The following is a 19,776-nucleotide window of genomic DNA, read 5'->3' as shown; positions in this document are numbered from 1 at the left end:
TGCCAAGGCTTTGAACAGTGTTATAAACCTCAGTGTCTTTCTGTCCTTCAGTTTTATTGCTGGCTTTTGGACATATCAATACCTCCTAGAAGGCACGTTAGAAACCTCTGATGCAAAGTCCTGCTAATCTCAGGAAGGACCTCTGGCCGTCTCAAGTCTAGTCAACTGCTTGCAGCAGGATTAACTTCAAAGCCTGATTTGACTTGACAGGATTTAGAATTGATGATTCCTATTTTTCCTGTGCTCATTGCAGTTACTTAATAGTATTTGATTCAAAGTATTTCTCTAATGTAATTCTGAAGTACTTCTCTATTAGTACATAGTGTTCTCTCATTGTGACCCTCCCCTTCTCACTTTTGGAAGAGCTGGCAGGTGATTAAAATGTTCACTGCAACTTTGATAATTTTAAATAATGCAGCTAAGTGTTTGCCCACAGAGTAATTAGGTATTCATTGACTTGAGAGCCAATATTCTGTGTTAATGTTTTAGGCAGGCTAGACTCTGAACTTGAAGACAGCTTTTAATGTCAGTTTTAAATTCCATATTTCTCTTTTGTCAGAAGGCTCCAAGTTAACTTCCTTAGTGACAGTGCCAATTTCTTATATTTGTCAAATCCACTTACCATAATTTTTAATGATTATAGCCCAGAGAAAGCAAATACCACTCTGCTCTCTCAGTCTGCCCAGCGACAGAGTTGAGGGCAGCTGGGGTGCTGAAATTCCTTTGGATTAGGCAGAGGAACAGAAGCAAACATTGTAATTTTTTCTCAGCAATTTTCTGTGTAAGAGGTGGGTTTTGAATCATGGGGTCTCTATGGCCTTTAAAGAGACACGGGGGAGGGAATTATTAAATAAAATAATTAGGTTGGTTCTTTCCCCCCCTCTTCCTGCCAAAATTGATCATCTCTAATTTGTCTGAATCATCCCATTCCTCCTACACATAGGAAACTCATAAAATACCACTGCTTTGCACCTTTCAGAATCTTATGACTGCTGAAGTACAGCCTGTGCTGTAACTCTCACTGGTTTTGCTGAAGAAATTTCAGTAACTGTGGCAGCAGCATTATTACTTTTACAATTACAGATCTCAGCACTCCCCAGGCGTTCATATTTATATGATGTAGTCTTTGCTGGTGAAAGTCACATGATAAAACAAGTATCTTTGCCTTTGTGTTACCATAGGAAAAATCCAAACCTAAAGCATCTCCCTGTAAAAGGAAATATGTTTTGCTTCCTGCAAAACAGGCAGAGCAAAGTCATACTCTTGTTAGACTGTTGGCATTTTAACTTTCAATACGTAGAATAATTTAAGGTTAGATGAGTTTACACTAACAATCTTTCCATTTGTCACGAGATGCCAGAGTGCAGCCTTCTACTAAATTTGGAGGAAACCACAGCTATTTTACCTTTCTTTCTCACCATGGATTTTCTTCTTCTAACATTCCTTTAAGCCCCAAATAGATTTATTGTGCTGCTAAACTTACCAGTCTAAAATTTGTACTGACTACCCAATTTCTACTATCATCTTGATAGAAGAATAACAAAACCAATACTTTAATATTGGTTTATTAGCTTTAAAAATTTTTGTGTTGATCTTCTGATTGTGCTGGGATGACTATGTATGTAAGCCTGAATATGTTTGTGATCAGAGAAGCGAGACCAGTGACAGATCAAAGCTCTTCGTCCTCACAACTCACTGAAGCATTTTCCTTTAGATCAAGCGTCATGTTGGGGATTTTTTTGAGCAGAGATATCTTTTTCTCATAAATGTAGTGATGCATGTAGAATTCTGCCTGGATATTTGCCTTAGTGAAGCCTATGGTGATCTGGTTATGGGGCTGTTTTCCAACAAGCATGCCTTTGTTCTACTAAAATTTACCACACACGCACACATCACAACTCTGATAGCATCCCAGTTCACCTATTTTCTTCCTCCTCAGCATTTTCCTGAGGATCCCTCTGATTTCCTTGTTCCTCAGGCTATAAATGAGGGGATACATTAAAGGAGTAACATTGGTGTAGACCAGAGACACCACCTTGTCCCGAGCCGGCGAGTAACTGGACTTGGGACGAATGTAGACGAAGGTGGCGCAGCCGTAGTGCAGTAAGGTGATGGCCAGGTGCGAAAGGCAGGTGGAAAAGGCCTTGCCCCTTCCCACGGGGGAGGCGGCGCCTGACAAAGCCACAGCGATGCAGAGGTAGGAGGCCAGGATGAGGAGGAAGGGGAGCAGCAGGAGGAGCAGGCAGGCCGCCATCAGGGCCAGCTGGGCGGCGTCGCCCCCCGCGCAGGCCCGGCGCAGCACGGCGGGCACGTCGCAGAAGAAGTGGTCGATGCGGCGGGGCTGGCAGAAGGGCAGGCGGAACACGGCCACCGTCAGGCCCAGGGCCACGGCGAAGGCTCCGAGGGCGCAGGCCAGAGCCAGGCGGGGGCCCAGCCCCTCCATGAGGGCGGCGTAGCGCAGGGGCTGGCAGACGGCCACGTAGCGGTCGTAGGCCATGGCTGCCAGCAGGAAGCACTCGGCCCCGCCGAGGGCCACGAAGAGGTGCATCTGGGCGGCACAGCCCGGCACGGAGATGGGGCTGCCGCCCGCTGCCAGGACGAGCAGCGCCTTGGGCACGATGACTAAAGTGTAGCAGAGCTCCACGGCAGAGAGTTGGCCGAGGAAGAAAAGCATAGGGGGACGTGAGGGCTCCATCAGCACGGCCACGAAGATCACGGCGTTCCCTGCCAGTGTGACCAAATGAACAATGAGGAAGGTGAGGAAGAGCAGGACCCGCAGATGGAGCAGCTCGGAGAAGCCGAGCAGGAGGAACTCCATGGTTGCGCTACTGCTCACATTGTCCCTCTCTATGCAGCCTTCACACAGCATCTGTAGGAGAGAAACAAAAGGGAAACAGCTGAATTCGATGCCTGGCAATCAATTCCAGATAGGAAATAATGCTGCATCACTGTAGAACCAGTGTAGTAAAACTTACTGAGTAGGGAGAAAGGTGATTTCATTGGAAAAAAAGCCCAAACTTCAAACCTGATCTCATTCAGCCTCATTCAGCACAATCTCAGACCCATATTTTCACAGCCACCGAGGTTCTTGTGCCCAAACAATCTGCCTAGGATTCTTTGTCACAACATTGGTGACAAAGACTGTCAGTCGCTGGGTCTTCATCACTTCTTCTGAGCTGTTCTGAGATTTGTGACCACATGCATCCTTTAGGAGCTGACACAGATTAGTCTGACTGAGCTGTCCTGCTTTTGAGAGTCTTCATTGGACTCTCCCTCCTGATCTGCACATCCTAAGAAGCTGCAGACAGAGGTGTTTGGGTCTTGACAACCATCAGCTCCTAGGTATCATAGAAGCTGCTGCTGTTCCTTGTGCTTCTACTCCCAGGCAGACCTGTTAATTCTCTATTCACAGCGCTTCTGCAGTCCCCTACGTCTGTGTCAGAGGTGTGCAAGGATAACCAGACAGTGAGCTGGAGCTTCTGTGCTACAGCCTGCCTCCAGTTAGTGGGAATTTGAGGTGTTCTCTGACTGGCTTTTCCCTTCTCCACAGTGGATCTGCCATAAGGTTCATACAGAAGGAGGGTTTCAGTGATTAGACGTGAGGATGCCGAAGTTAGGGCTGACATTTTGGCTGCTCACATCTTTATGTCTGCCTCAGCCCTGTGGCATCAGAGTTAAAGTAAACAAACTTCCACTCTCCAAACCAAAGATGTCCATGGCAACATACATACTCTGTAACAGTTTTTTAAGGAAAACACAATGCTAATATCCTGGACCTGGAGACTGAGATCTTGCTTTTCTCAGGAGGAACAGAAATTTCCTAGGAAAGTGGTGTAATGCAAAGCTATTTAAGCTGAAAAATCTAGGAAAGTTAAGAATGGAGAGAGACATACAAAAATAAATAATATATACTGGTCATGGTTGAACAGGGTTCATTGCTCACATGTTCATCAATGAACAGGGTTCATTGCTCACATGTTCATCAATCAGTATTAACTACAAGGAATGATTGCAACTCTACACTTTGCCATAAAACAGAAATTAAATCAGAGATTCCTTGAAGACTTCTGCTTATATAAAAATCCCAGCAATATTTAAGTGTGAAGCAAACTGGAAAATTCCATGAAATGTCATCAAATACTAATAGAAGGCATGTGAAATTGGTGGAAAAGCTATTAGTGGAGATGAGATCTTCCTGGAAAAAGATGTTTAAAAAAAACTCCAGAAAAAATAATCATTACAATTGAGGAGGTGAATCTGCTTAAAGCCTAGAGACCTTTGCCTTTTTTTTTTTTTTTTGCCCCAAGGTTTCCTTGTGATTCAGTATCTCAGCAGCATTCAAAACATCTGGGGACTTGGGTAAATATGAAAATACCCACAATTATATTACCTCAGGTGCAAAACTAGGAATTTAATCAGTCTGCCTCAGAGCATAAGTCAGCAAAATTAACAAGCTAGGAAAAAACTACCATAAACTCCAAGACCAAAAAATGAGGGATAGTCAGTGAAGACCAAGAAGGAGCTCTTTAGAGAACACAGAGAGAGCAGCAATCCTGCAAAAGCAAGTAAAAACACTACTGCTGGACAGAGTTTTCAGAAGTTATAAAGCCATAGTTAGCTTCTATGTCTATGTTTTGCTGCTTCAAGATCTCCCCAACAGCAGTTCTAAGCAGCCTGGCTGTAAATCCTGCTTGACAGTCTATGCAAGCAGAAGGTCTTCACTGAAAACAGGAATAATGGGTTGGTACATGGCTGTGGACTGAGTCACTGAGGACCAGCTGGGGCTCCCCTCACTCCAGGTGCTGAGACTTTAAGAGGATTCTACTAAACACAAAAGGGCTAAGAAGTGGGGAAGAAATAGGGTTTTTTTCCTTCCTTTCATTTGGAGCTGTTTGCTTCAGTGGCAACATACCTTCTCTGGGTTAAAAGGTAAGAAAAGAGAGACTTCTTTCTCTTGATGATGTCTGCAGTTCAGTCTGGGCAGAGATTCTGTTTCTTGCCAAGTCTGGGCTTCCTCTGGCTGTGGGTGCCCCTAGAGCCAACGTTTTCTCTCAGCGTCTCATAGCCATCCTCTCTTCTCCCCTGCAGGACCCAGCTCTTTATATGCCATATGACACAGTATTCTGTCCTGTTCCCTGCTGCCTTCTCCCTGCACTAAGGGCAGGCAGTTCCATTCCTCCCAAGAAAGGGGGGTTGCAGGTTTTCTGTAAATCGAGCAATAGGATATAATTGCATCTTCAGAGGATTGCAGAGCTGCAGCACCCTCCTCTCTTGTTCTCTTCACTGAAGCCATTGAAAGTAGCTGATTATTGATGGAGCTGCTTTGTAGCTGCCATGGCAACATTTTAAGTAACAAAATGCATTGCTGCTGTTCTTAAATAAAAATAAATCTGTGGGTCTTTACGTAAATTTAAACTAAACTAACATTTAGAGGCAAAGCAAAACAGATAGAAAGACTTTAAATGCATCTGTGTGTGGAGTTTTCACCAGTTCAGGCAACCCATTATTTCTCACTGGCTCAGATGAAGTCACCATTCAGCAGTTGGTAGGACTGAGATTATTTGAGCCCAATTTATTTTCATTGCCATTGTTACATTCATTCCTGACCACTTACACTGAGATAATAAAAGAGATCTGTAGCCTTATGTGAGTAGAAAAGAGAAGCAAAGTCAAGATTTTTGACTGCTAAAATGGATCTGCTTGGCAGAAACATATAAATAGGGTACCTCAAGATTTTTCACAGGACCTGGTTAAGAAAGAATGCTTTCAAAATTATCTTCTCTCATATTTTATCTATGTGGCATAGTCGTTTTGGAACAAAAATGCCTCATGCATCAATCCAGTCCGGGACTAATTGTGTTGGGAAAAGAACCTGGCCTTCCAGTGGACAGCAAGAAACAGGAGCCAGGAAGAGGCAACAAAAACCAACCACTTATTGGGCTTCAATAGTAAGAATATGGGATTATGCACCTTTGTCTGTCACATATGTTGCCTCATCTGGAACACTGGCAAAGTTGTATTTAAGTATTTTTACTCTATTTTTAAATCTGTCATTTAACTTCTTGGAATTACAGTTATGATGCTGGAGTCTATGCCCTTTAGTTTCTTGAGTCACTTCCTTAACTTTCAAATTTTTTTTTCCAACTCTTTTCCTTGCACTTCTTATTGTTTAAGTTTCTGCAAATAATTCAGGGCACAGAATGTTTTTAGAGCGTTTACAAAACTGAATTCTGAATCTGTCTTGAATTCTAGGTTCTGTTGTATAGTGATGAACAAAACAGTAGCCCTGAAGCCTCTCTCAGTGACACATTGTCTCTGCAGCTGTAACAGGAGCAAAGTGCTGGTTATTTTCTAATTACACCTAGCAAGTTGGGCGGATTATAAATGGAAAGAAATCTTTACAGTGAAGTCTATTTTAGTCAAATGCTTTGCAGAGTAAGACTGCTCCCTCTAGTAAACTCTGTCAGAATTTCAGGACACCAGCTGATTAACTCATGTAGAGCTTATCTTTGTGGTACTAAATAAAATTCAGGAGCTCTGGTGCTATTTCTTACTTTGTCCTCTTGTCTGACCCAAACTGCAGGAGAAAATCTGCTGCCTCCGTAAGAATGCAAAAATAATTATTAGGAACTACTTTGACAAGTCTATTCCAGCTTTCTCATCTTCAGATGGTCCTTTCCTCCTGCTGGACTGGAGGTGAACCGAGGTGAGTCAGCACGTACCCAGGAACCAATACCACACAGTCAGCAGTTATATGCACTAATTTTTTTTTTGCCATAGTGCCCAGCCTTACACTGAAATAAATCAGGCAAATTACTGTTTCAGTCTGTGTGTGTGCAGATAAGCCGTCATTTATTAACATGCAACTTACACCTCCCCACAACGTTTCAACACACTCCCACACCTTACCTCCAAAACACGGCTCCCCAAGAGGGGAGTGCTAGCTGGAGTGAGCAGTGCAGCCCAGTGCCAGAACACACAGCAACCAGACAAACAACAAGCAGCAGAGGATGAGAATATGCATGTCAAAGCGACTCCGTACTTCCTCCTCTAGCCCACACCTTTCAGGTTCCCAGCACTTCCATTGCATCAGCTTACAGCCAAATTCATAACAGATTATTAAAAGCTGCACGTTGGCATTAGTGTTTGCATGTCTTGAGTCTGCAGCATGTTACAGAGCTGTACTTTCTGCCTTGCTGCAGAGTTCAGCCCTGCTCTCCTCCCCCGCACTCTTGACTGTGTGATTTTTTTTCAGTACGTGCCTGCAAGGCTTTGGGACTGGCCTGCCTTAGCCCGAATTTGTATAAAGAGTTTCTTGGAATCCAGCTACGGTTAGTGAATCACATCGTATCAGCTTCTATCAGCAATTGCAACATACTTCAGAGGATATTCCCCTTGGTCTTCAGAAAAAGGGCCAGTACTGGGCTTGCCTCTCCACACCCGTGAATCGCCTGCCTTCTCCAAAGAAGGCAAGAGAAACTGGGAAGCTCAGTGTAATGTGGAGCAATCTGGGCAAAATGGGAACAACTGAGAAAGGTACCAGGAAAACTGGGGGAGAGGGACAGCCAGTCCCAGCAATGGCCAGGGAAATGGCGCTCTCAGCCCTGAGGACACAAAGCTCTGCAGCTGGCTGAAGGCAATGTTCAAGCAACACGAGCTACCTAGCCAGTGGTAAAAGAGAATAAAGAGGATAAGAAAGATTGCAGATCTTTGCATGCAAAAGCGCGCCGATATTGATCCTCTGGAGGTATCTTAGCCCTGTAGGAAGCAAAGATTTTGGCTGTCGTAGCTGCACTGATGTTCTGCTGCAGGAATGTTCAGTAGCAGAAGCTACTGTGTTATTCAGAAACGTCACAGTGACTTATCTGATTAGAGAACTTAAGGCAGTTTTAAGGTGGATTGCTTAAATTGGTTTTGGTGGTTGATGAAGTGTAAGATTCGTTCAAATGAAAATGTTAAGAGTGGCAATATAAAAATAAATGCCAGTATCTTTTGAGAAAGTGCATTTTTTACTCCAGTACAGCTGATTATGACCATAACATAGCAGGGCCAAGGGCTGAAAATGACACCATCTTGACAGAGACTTTTTAACAGGTATGGGATCCCTATTCTGTGGTAAACAAGGGTCAAGAAATGTTGTCTCCCACAGAGGCAAGACACTGAAACAACAGGGCATAGCCTTTAGGAGGAGCAGTGTATCCTTATTCCCACAATGTTCAGTTCCCAAACTGGGAACTGAAACTGGCTGGGGTGGTAACAGCAGGATGGCTGGCATCAATTTGCCTTGGTGAGAAAAATCATCACGCTGCTCTCCTCGGGTTGTTTGGCTTGATAAACCGTGCCTGGGAACTCAGTCTGGGAAAGATGCTGAACCATAAACCAACCAAAACAGAGTTTTGCAAAAAAAAGGGCAGGCAACCTGGCAGCTAACTACTCCTCATGATTTGTTAAGGGTGGGGCATTTCTTTCACCTCGTTGTACTTACTCATAATCTAACCCAGCCAAAGGCATTGTCCTGTGTCTCTGCTAAAAAAAAGTTTGCACAGATCAGTTAGTAGTATCATAAACATGCAAGGTTTTCCCATTTGGAATAAAATGGAGTTAATAGAAGAAAACTCATTTAGGACTAGAGAGAGAAAGGACAAATCTAAAATAGGAATCCATGAATAAAAAGATGAAAAGATTTTACCTGAGAAGAGCAAGTGAAAATTAAAAAGACAGGCTGAAAATGAGGGCTACAGGCCCTGGAACAGATTAACAAGAACTCTTGTAGTTAAGACAAGAAAGAAGGCGAAGGTAGTAAGAAAGACTGATATTCTGAAGACAGGTCTAAGTTTTTGTCTTGTATCTGAAGTTATTTTCAGATTTATTTGGACAACTTTGTGGATGTCTCTGTGGATATAATTAAAAGTTTAGGGTTTAACTACCTTCAGCCTGCTCATCTGGAAAGAAACAGAGTAGCTGCAACTCTCACCGTCTCTGAAGGAGCTCAGCAGTGTTCAGCCCTTCTTGGGGCAGGGATGACAGCACTCTGGGGCCTTGCTGAGAATCACTGGTGATGACTTCCAAAAATCATGTATTTATTGTTCCCTTTGCAGTGGTAAATGAGGCATTGTCTCACCTGAGCTCTTCCTTGGGGTGGCAGTGACTGAGACACTCCACCTGGGGACATCATTTGTTTTTGCTTAATTTGTTCTGATGCAACTACAGCCATTGGGAGAAAAGCCAGAAAAACTCATTGTCTCATGAAGTTCTCCACAGGAGACACCATCCCAAGCTGATGCTTCACACACTTCATCCCCAGTGTACTCAGCTACTACTCATTTCATCCTCCTCCTCCCATCTCATGTTTGGTCATCTAGAATAACATTTGTCATCTGTGTCACTTAGAAGCCCGAAGCTCATTTTCAGTAGTGAGGTAGATAACTATTAGGCCAACATGCTTTTCTGAAGAAGCTTATTTCAGAAAAGAAACTCTGGAAACCAGCATCCCAGACTGAATATACAAACTCCAGGTGAACTGGAGCTTGTTTAGACAGAAGAACTGTAGTAGACAGTCAGTATGTGTGGTCAGAGACTGCAGATGGGATGTAGGACCCATTCTAGCACTGAACTCTCAAGTTTGTTTCAAGCTGTGTTTCAAGAAAGTCAGTGGAGGTGAAAGAAAAGAGCAATCTGTCCCTAATTGTGGAAAGAATCTATGTTTTAGAAAACATATATACAGCGACTTGCTGGACTGGATGGCAGGGTAGCAGGTGCTCAGTCAAAGAGCCATCCAGCTGTTGCCTTCAGCACTCTTTAGCATCATTTCCACTTACTGTCTCACACAATGATGTACATATTATCCACTTCTATTATTTTTTTCTTGTGTTCACAGCATCTCTAAATTCTTACATAACATAAGAGCAAACGCTGAAACAACTCAGTGAGAATTCAGCAAAATATTCTTGGTACAAAGCCCAGCATTGCATCACCACTGCAGAATACAGCATGAGATGCAGTAAAATGTTACTAGTCCAGATATCCAGGAACACAGAATTACAGGAAATAGTTTCAAGGCAAGTGGATGCAAGAGAGAAAGACTTTAAACAGCTTTTCTGAATGAGAACCTGCTTGAGATAGGGGAGAGACTAAGCCTGCAGGGATCCCTGTCCATAGATATGTCATATATTTAATTTTTTCATTGTGCTTCTTGGATGATCACAGCCCTAATCTGAAAGGAGACACCACATGGCCCAACAGAATAACAAGCTGCTTGGAGGAACAGGAGAAAGAAGAGGACAGTAGGTCACAAAGGACAAAAAGCTTAGGCTCTTATCCACTTCTGTGTGTCTCAGTGAAGATGTGGCAGTAAGAGAGGACTCATGCTTGGCTGAGGTCTCTGGAAATCCCAGGAATTGCACTTTCTCCTTGTGAGGTCCCTTCCAACTCAGAATATTCTATTCTATTCTATTCTATTCTATTCTATTCTATTCTATTCTATTCTATTCTATTCTATTCTATTCTATTCTATTCTATTCTATTCTATTCTATTCTATTCTATTCTATTCTATTCTATTCTATTCTATTCTATTCTATTCTATTCTAGTGCAGTATCTTGTGTTTTACTGCTGGCAAATGCCCTTGAGCTGTCAGAGTCCTGAAACCTGCCCTGGGCTGGGAAACTGTGGGCACAGCTAGAGTTATGAAGAGACCACACTCATATTTACATGTTGGTTGACCAGCGCAACAGATCTAGGTCTTCGATGGCTGATCTAAAGCCTGATACCTCTGGTGCTCCTAATGATTTCCAGTCTCATGGATCTATTTGGTGCAAAGGCTTTTATTCTGAAATAAGCTGCTTGTTAGAGCACATGTTAGCTGATCTGCATATTTATGCATTTTCCTTTATATTCAGACACTGAGAAGAGCTTCCTCCATATTCGGTTTTAGCAACTTTCTTTTATTAGCAAAACCTAATTTTCCCTGATTAGGGAACACAGGCTGAAGACCCTGTGACAGCCTGAGCAACAAACCAAGCTAAGTACTCAGCAGTTCTTTCAGGCTGATGAATGGGAAATGTAATGAAACTGCATCAAGTGGATGTGATTCCGTAACATTCGCCAGTGCTACAAAAGGTCTTCACTGAGTCACAGAAACATAATAAACCAGCCTGGAACACCCAGCCTCCTGCTCAGAGCTGGAGTATCACTAATACTGCATCCCATCATGATGGATTTTTCTTACAGAGTCCTGGGAGCCTCCAAGGCTGGAGGTTCCTTCACCCCTCTGCATTCATTTCCACTGCTGGGCTGCCTGTTGGTGAAGTTTTCTGAATTTCGAACCAAAATCCCCTGAGATGTGACTTACAGCTACTGACCATTACTTGTTGGTTTAATGGAGCTGTAATAAACCTCTGGTATTTGGGACTGGAAGTAGGGAGGCAAAGGGAAACAGGATAGGAAGGAGGAAAAACAAGACCAGCGCATCAAGAGAATGTTGGAAACAGCCTCTTAGCGCAGCATAGTAAGAGAGCAGCTTCACAGAGGTTACATCTTCAGAGTACCAGAGCAGACAGTTCAAATGTGCTGCAGATACGAAAATTCATCAATGTTTTAAATGCCAGCTGGAAATATCTGATGAAAATCTTCAATATTTGCATGTTCTTAAAAACTGATTTTATTTGTTCTAGGCTTTGATGACAAAGAGGAGCCTTTTGCTGCTCATAATTTGGAACAATATTAATGTTGCATAAGTTAGGTCGCTGAGATAGGAATCTTGATATGTGTTTCTCAACACTACCCCTGGACACTGAAATCAGAAGAACAACTTAATTGGAATTAAGTAATGTATATTGTTGTGCCTGAGAATGAAACATTTTTTCAAGATGCTCCAAATTAAGGCTTTACCCAGCTTTTACCCAAGATGGAGAAAAAATACCCATATTTTCCTCAAATCACTACTATGGCTTGGAGAAACCACCAATCTTATTTTGGAAGCTCTATGACTATTCCCAGAAGCACAGTTGCTTTCCCAGACAACAACCTTCCTACAGATTTTTCTTTCCAGACATTCATATTAGACTTAATAATATCCACTTTGTGCACAAAAATTGAGGACTGTGGAGCAATGGAAATGCTTGTATGGCAGGTGGAATGCAAGATGGAAAATTAGTTCCAATTTTCAATCAGTTGCACGTGTCAGGAAAGTAATAAGGGCACAAGGCCACCCTGAAAATAGTGAAGTCACTGGTAATAAAGACTTTTCATAGTCCCACAACATTAGGCCCTAGTCAAAAGTGGGAGCAGACCAAGCCTGCTAGGCGTCTCATGGGGTATTTTTTTAGAGGAGAAAAACTGTGTAAAAACATGAACTTTAACAACCCTGTTGCAGTGGAAGGTCAATAGTCTGCATGGTGTGCTGGTATCCAGGCAGATAAATGGGCTAAAAGCACTTTCCGCTACACCGAGGAAGAAAACAAAAGTCTGAAAATTCAGATAAGACAAAACCAGAAATATTTCCCTGTGGTCAACTGTGTCTGTGATGTTTGAAGTACTGACAAAACTAGGCCAACATTGACATCTCTACCCAGTTACAGTCTCCTCTGTTATGCTGAAGTTTTTTCACACTGAGATTCACTTCAGTCTAGGAATGGCTTTGAAAGAATATCTTACTTGAAACTGTGAACACCAACTTTTTCTCCCCAGTAAAACTTAAAGACAAGCTGAGGATGGCAATAGAACTGGTAAGTATCTCAGCCACCACAGCAGAATACACATACACTGTCCTTGATGTCCCTGCAGTGCTGTAATTACATTGCATTCAGATGAAGAACTTGGCTGTCTCTCCTTGTTTTGTGGGAGTGCTGCTGGTGTCAGCTGTGGGGTGGCTGAGGGTGGCTGAGGCTGGGGGGGAGGCTAGTTCCAACCCTCTGCCATAGGCTGGGACATCTTCCTCTAGAGCAGGTTGCCCAAAGCTCTGTCCAGCATGGGATGAGCACTTCCAGGGATGAGGCATCCACAACTTTTCTGGGCAACATGGTCCCATGCTTCACTATCTCCATTGTAAAAGATATCTTCTGTCTTCATAAATCCCATCTAAATGTATTATCTTTCTGAATAAAATCACTGTCCCTTGTCCTGACTCTACAAGTCATGGTAAAAATGTCTCTTTCTTTCTTATAAACCCTTTTTATATATTGGAAGGTCCCAATAAGATTTCTCCAGAATCTTCATTCCTCCAGGCAGAACCACCATAAGTCCCTCAGATTTTCTTCATAGTAGAAGTGTTTCAAACTTCTAACCATTTTTGTGGCCTTCCTCTGGACTCATTGCAACAGGTCTGTATTTTTCCTGTGCTGGACTCCAGAGCTGGACACAGAACTCCATGTGGAGTGTCTCTTGAGCCAAGTGGAGGGGTAGAGTCACCTCCATGACCTGCTGGCCACACTGCTTTGGATGCAGCCCAGGACACAGTTGGCTTTCTGGCCTGCAAGTGCCCATTGTCAACTCATGACCAGCCTTTCATCCACCAGTATTCCCAACTCCTTCTCAGCCATGCCATTTTCAGGTTCCTCAGTTGGTCGTTACCCTGAACTTTTCTGATGATGGGAGAGACTTCATTCCCCCCAGTTGAGTTTCAGAGGCTTTGGAGATGTGGGAAGAGGGACCTGAGGCACAAAAAAAAAAAAATTGTTGAGTGCCTCAGCCTTCTCCATATCAGTTGTCACAATTTGTCCTGTCTTATTTATTGGGGTGGGGGGTGGGATATGACATTTTGTTTAATCTTTCTTTCCTCGTCAATGTACTTATGAAATGTACTTTATTATTGTTCTTTCTAAATTAAGTTCCAGCTGTGCCTTAACTTTCCTGATCTCATCCCCTTGTGTTTAGAGCACAGTTACATCAGTTAAGGAACATGAAAAAACTCAGGGGACACCTGTCTCCCTGAGCTACTGAAGTAGTTATCTTTTTTTCACTTTGTACCTCTCTTAGGGGGAGCCAAAAAGCTACTTTGTCATTATTACTGTAGGAAGTCCTTAATTAAAATAATGCATTACTGGGATGTGGACGATCCACTGACACAAAGTCAGTGTTTACACACAGGCTTCTACCAACTGTGCTCACCATAATCTCAGTAAATACTGTGTCTCTCAGCAATCTCACCCTTTTGGTGTTTGCACATCTTCATCCATCTTTATAACTGTCTTGACACAAGCTGTGATTTAGGAGGTTTGGACATGGCATTGAGAGGAACTTTTTCAGTAGGAGTCAATGCAGCATCAGACCAGGTGTGAGATGGTGACTTCTTCATCAATATTTTCAGCACTTGGCCAGATAAAGTCACAGTGACCTGATGTGGTGTTGAGGATAGTCCCACTTGAAGCAGAATTTCTGAACAATGCACCACCCACTCGATGACATGGATATCCCTGAACAACTGATAAAAAATACAGGAACACTTACTTGTGCTTACAGCTCTGGCCTCTCACACAGAGGGTATCTTAACGTGCTTCCCTTCCCAGTTTGACTGGGAGCTATTTCCATCACCAGTCCTTTACATTCCTGTCATATTCATTCACTGTCAGGTGAGAGCCCTGTCCATTGGTAGATTGAAGTTCAGACCATGTCATCTTTTCTTAGTCTCAGTCCCTGACAACTTGTTAATTGTAATGACAGTGCAATCGAGTGTTCTGATTAAATTCCAGGCAAGTATAGCAATTTTCTTCAAATACTGCAAGGATGGATTAAAAAAAATCCAACTGGTAAACACCCTACCATTCCCTCTCCTTTCTGTTCTTTTTAGGCTATCCAGGAGCATAGTAAAAAAAAAAAAAAACCACTAAAACCATGATGTTAGTGATTGCTATTATTTCTTTTTCTAGGAAGCAGTTTTCAGGCTATAGTGACCACAACCATCTCATAATGGCCACTGTATTCTGCAAGCAATAATCCAGCTAAGGATTTATTACATCAGCCATGTATATAACTATATTCTTGATGTGTTTGGTTTGCATTTTAACTTGTCTTGCAAGGATTATGAGTAAAAGGAGTTTCTAGTTGTAAAGTCTTTCCTCTTTCTCTAAAACCCTCTTGCTGCTGGCACTGCTGCCCCAGGGCCAAAGGCACAAGGCTGTTGCATGATGGCAACCAGCTCCTCAGGCACACTGGTCCCAGCTTTTTTGCCCACATCTTTCCAGTCAGAGCCACCATACTGTAGTGTCCCTCTCCCTCCTCATGGCCCAAATTAAGGCCAAGTTTTGTACTAGCAGCAAACTCACCCAACCATACAGAAGAAGCCCATTTAGGGTCAGCTCACTAGAGCTGCACCTTGTCCCTCTCCAGAGGATGGCAGCAGAGCTCAAGCAACCCTGAAGGACCTCTTTTCCCCACCCTGGCTTATAGAATTACAGAATGGTTTGAGTTGAAAGGGATCTTAAAAATCATCCAGCTCCAACCCCCAAATGTTCAGACTCTGCTGAACTCCTGCTATTTTCAGGCTTGACCTAAGCAAGTTTTCCAAGGGATCCAGACATGACTGGATGAAGAAGAACTGACAAGTACAAAAAATCTGGATGGAAGTTCCAGGTAACATCAGGAGACATTAAAGCAAGCAGCACTAGAGAAGCAGAACCATCTCCAGCCAAATGGCTGTACCAGTGGGTACCCAGGGTAGGGAGGGTCCTACCTGGATCCCATCTGGTGTGCCCCACCCTGCAACTCCCCAGGCTCTGCAAGGAGTGCTGCTTTCCTACTTTTCTCATTTAAAAAAAAGGGATTTCAAGGGTTTGGAAAGGCTCACCTGCCACACCACAAGACTGCCTGCTGAAAATACAATGCATTAATTTCAACAAGCTATGGAAAGTGTATTATGGATTATTAGACCAGCATGAAACAGGGGCCTGTGAGGTAAGGAACTTTCAGTGTTAAATAAAGGTGAACGTGCCTTGTACTAGCAGTAGATTTTTTGCCTTAAAGTTATCCCTTTTATGGTAAGCTATTTCCAGAGTAAAATGAAAATGCTATGTTTATAAATAAATATGTCTATATAAACAAAAATATGTCTGCATCAATAAAAATATGTCTACAACAGGGTTGCAGCATTAGTGGATAGGGGAAGAGTGTTTGGCATTATCTACTTTGCTTATGGAAAGCTTTTGAAGCTGTACAGCATGACATCCTTATCTCTAAACTGGAGAGACATGAATTTGGTGGATGGGCTGCTCCATCCATCCATCCATCCATCCATCCATCCATCCATCCATCCATCCATCCATCCATCCATCCATCCATCCATCCATCCATCCATCCACCATCCATCCATCCATGGTGGATGGATAAGAATCTGGCTGAATGGTCACACTCAAAGAGTTGGGATCAATGACTCAATGTCCAAATAGAGACCAGTGATGACAGCGTTCTTCAGGGGCTGGTAGTGGGACTGGTGTGTTTAACATCTTTGTTGGACACTGGGGTTGTGGGCACCCTCAGTCAGTTTGCTGATAACACCAGATCTGTGGTGCTGTCAAGGTGCTGGAGGGAAGGGATGCCATCCAGAAGGGTCTTGCTAGGCTGGAGTGGTGACCCTATATGAACCTCAGGAAGTTCAACAAGACCAAGTGCAACATCAGCCTGTGAGCTGGGACAATTCCAAGCACAAACACAGGCTGGGCAAAAAATGGACTGAGAGCAGCCATGCAGGGAAGGACTTGGGGGTTTGGCTGACAAGAAGCTCAATGTGAGTTGGCAGTGAGGACAAGCAGCATGGCCAGCAGGGCAAGGGAGATTCTGCCCCTCTGTTCCATTCTGGTGAAACCCCACCTGGAGTGGAGTGCTACATCCAGCTCTGGGACCCCCAGCATAAGAAGGACATGTACCTTTGGAGAGGGTCCAAAGAAGGCCATGAAGATGGTCAGAGACTTGGAGCACCTCCACCATGAAAATAAGCCAAGACAGCTGGGGCTGTTCAGCCTGGAGAAGAGGCAGCTTTGGGGAGACATTACAGCACTTTCCAGGGCACTACAAAAAAGTTGAAGAAGGACTTTTTAAAAAGACATGCAGTGATGGCACAAGGTGTAATGGCTTTAAACTGAAAGAGGGCAGGTTTTGATTAGATATTAGTAAGAAATTCTTTACTGTGAGGAGGTGACACACTGGAATATGTTGCCAAGAGAAGCTGTGGATGCCCTTTTCTTGGAAGTATTCAAGACAATGTTGGATGGCACACTGAGCAACATAATTTAGTGAAAGGTATTCCTCCCCATGGACCAGAGGATCCTTAAAGGTGCCATCCAACCTAAGTATTCTGTGAGTATGATTCTATTTGTTACATGCTCATTTAGCCAAGGTATCCTTGCTAAAGGTCTTTCTCAGTCATCTCAATCTCCTAAGGCAGCAGTTTTATTTCCCATATTCAACAATCAGAACTTCTCCCCAGCCAAGAGAGATTTTCCAGTGTGTTCCTGTCACTCACACCTCCTGAAAGATGGTGTTGGAGATGTTTGCAAGGCTCTGAGTCTGTCTGATGTGTCATGGGCATTTCCAAGAGAAGATGTGCTGAGTACAGATTTCCCAGCAGGATTCTCATTGCCTGCTGTGTACTCTTTGTGGTCACTAACTCTATTAGTATCTCCTGCCTTGGTTCCTGAGTGAGCACAGGAAGAGGGGGAGCATTAAGTGACAAGTAGACACCTGCCTTGCTGTCACTGGTCATCTCTTAAACATGCTGGAGATTTTCCTCTGGTATACATTTGCTGTGATTCCTGTGGGGAAAAGCCTGGCTGGTAGGCTCTGGTTTGGCTGATACTGATACAGAGTTTGTTCCCAGCCTTTTCAAAGACATTTCACTGGGTTTTGCTGCCTTGTTTGTCACTCTGTCATATTTGTGAGGTCTGGAAGTGCACATGAAGAACCGTTTATTCCGTCTTGTGCTGCTGCTAAGGACATCTCAAGCTGTGTTCTCCTTGAGCCTGGGTGTCACTGACTGGGAACTACCCTAGATCAATAAGCTGATTTATTCCCTGTGTTGGTTTGGCATGGCCTGGTTTTTGGTAGTGAGACAGCCATGGAGGTGGCTTCTGTGAGAAGCTGCTGGTGGCTCTGAACATGGACGTGCTGCTGGCCAAAGATGGGCCGGTGAGCGAGAGGATGGTAACACGTCTGTGATAATGTATTTAAGAAGAAACCAAAACAAAGGTGGGGGCACAGTTTTCATTCCAGGTGGAGAAGAGGAGCAGGTGAGAACATGTGAGGGAAACAACATGGGGACACCAAGGTCAGTGGAGAAGGAGGTGAGGAGGTGTTCAAGGTGCTGGAGCTGAGATTCCTCTGCAGGCTCTGGTGAGACCATGGTGAAGCAGCTGTGCCCCTGCAGTCCCTGGGGATCCATGGGGAATGCAGCAATCCACCCACAGCCCATGGGGAAGGTGCCAATGCTGGAGCGGGTGGATGCCTGTAGGAGGCTGAGGCTCTGATCTAGTGGCTTGGTGGAGGGGAAGGGCCCCTGCTTCCAGGCTGGAGCAGCCTGTCCTTGGAGGACTGCACCTCAAGGAAGAGTGACCCACACCACAGCAGTTTTGGGAGGGCTGCTGCTCGTGAGATTGGAACCACGCTGGAGAAGTTCACAGAGAATTTTCTTCTGTGAGAGGGACCTCACAGTCCCACAGGGAAACAACCTGTCTCCCTGCACAGGGAAAGAAAACCTTGGGTGATGAACTGACCAAAACCCCCACCCCCTTGTCTCCCTGCACTGTCAGTGGGATGGAGGGACTGGAGGGAAACAGGTGGTTTTGAAGCCTTATTTTACTTCTCATTATCCTGCTCTGATGCTTTTAGTAATAAACTCACTTTGTACCTCTAAGTTGAGCCTGTTTTGCCCCTAGAGTGCTTCCTCCTGGTCCTTATCTCAGCCAATGAGCCCTTTGTTAAATTTTCCTCTCCTCTGTCCAGCTGTAACAGGAGAGGTTGAGTGAGTGGCTTTCATGTGTGCCTGGTGTTTGGCCAGTGTCAAACCATGACATTCCCAGAGGTGACAAGGCACTGGGAAGGTATCTCACAGCACCAGGTCTAGTCTGAGTGCACTTGCCTCTGGGGCACAGAGAGCATAAACAGGCGAGGGGCCTGGGGGACCCGTGGTGAGCCTGTGCTGAGCTCTGGGGATGATGGTGTTTACCTAGGTGAACTGCACTCTGCCAAGCCATGGGACTGTGTCAACAGGGATAGGGCTTTGGGACCACAAATGACAAAGGCAAGTTTGCTCCAAGGAGAGGAATTCCTTATAGGAATAATCTGCTGCAGCTGGGCACATTTCACTGTGTCTTATTTATTTTCCTGATGACCTCTACAGATCTCTGAAAGAAGTTTTCTCATTACTGCTTTTGTCAGCAATATGCTTTGCAGTTTTTGAGATTTGATTTACCAGGGTAGAGAATCTCATTAAAGTTTTGCCATAGTATTGCTCTGTTGAATTCAAAGGTCAAATAAGGCACTGCCAAGAAAACGCAGCAGCATAAGGAGGAGGAATACTATGACAAAGAAAACCAAGAAAAAATTAAATACTTAATCACTTAATTGAAAGTGAGGCAGCTTTTTAAAAAAATCATACAAGTTTTACCACTGGGACCAAGCATTCAGTCAATTCAAACTTATGAGAGCAGTCTGTTTGATTATGTAATTTGGGCAGTAAAAGGCTATATCATCAGTGTGATCAATGTCTTGAGGTGCAATCAAATATGTGATATTTAGGTACAGGCTGCAGGTGAGAGTTTGGCCAGGATCACAGCAATTATCACTATGCTCA

At 43.9% G+C, this 19,776-nt stretch overlaps 1 protein-coding gene across 1 annotated transcript; it reads right to left on the bottom strand.

Annotated features, from left to right (window-relative positions):
* Positions 1 to 254: 254 nt before the first annotated feature.
* On the bottom strand, positions 255 to 7,203 carry LOC103812470 (olfactory receptor 10AC1-like). Its single transcript, XM_050979800.1, has 2 exons — positions 6,910 to 7,203; positions 255 to 2,869 (listed from the first exon to the last, which is right to left on the bottom strand). The coding sequence occupies exon 2, from the start codon at positions 2,867 to 2,869 to the stop codon at positions 1,868 to 1,870; it is 1,002 nt and encodes a 333-aa protein (XP_050835757.1). The 5' UTR covers positions 6,910 to 7,203; the 3' UTR covers positions 255 to 1,867.
* Positions 7,204 to 19,776: the final 12,573 nt, after the last annotated feature.

This window comes from Serinus canaria, chromosome 1 (genome assembly GCF_022539315.1).
Source record: "Serinus canaria isolate serCan28SL12 chromosome 1, serCan2020, whole genome shotgun sequence".
Taxonomy (NCBI): domain Eukaryota; kingdom Metazoa; phylum Chordata; class Aves; order Passeriformes; family Fringillidae; genus Serinus; species Serinus canaria.
Note: the sequence above shows the minus strand (reverse complement) of the source record. Positions and strands in the feature narration are given on the sequence as shown.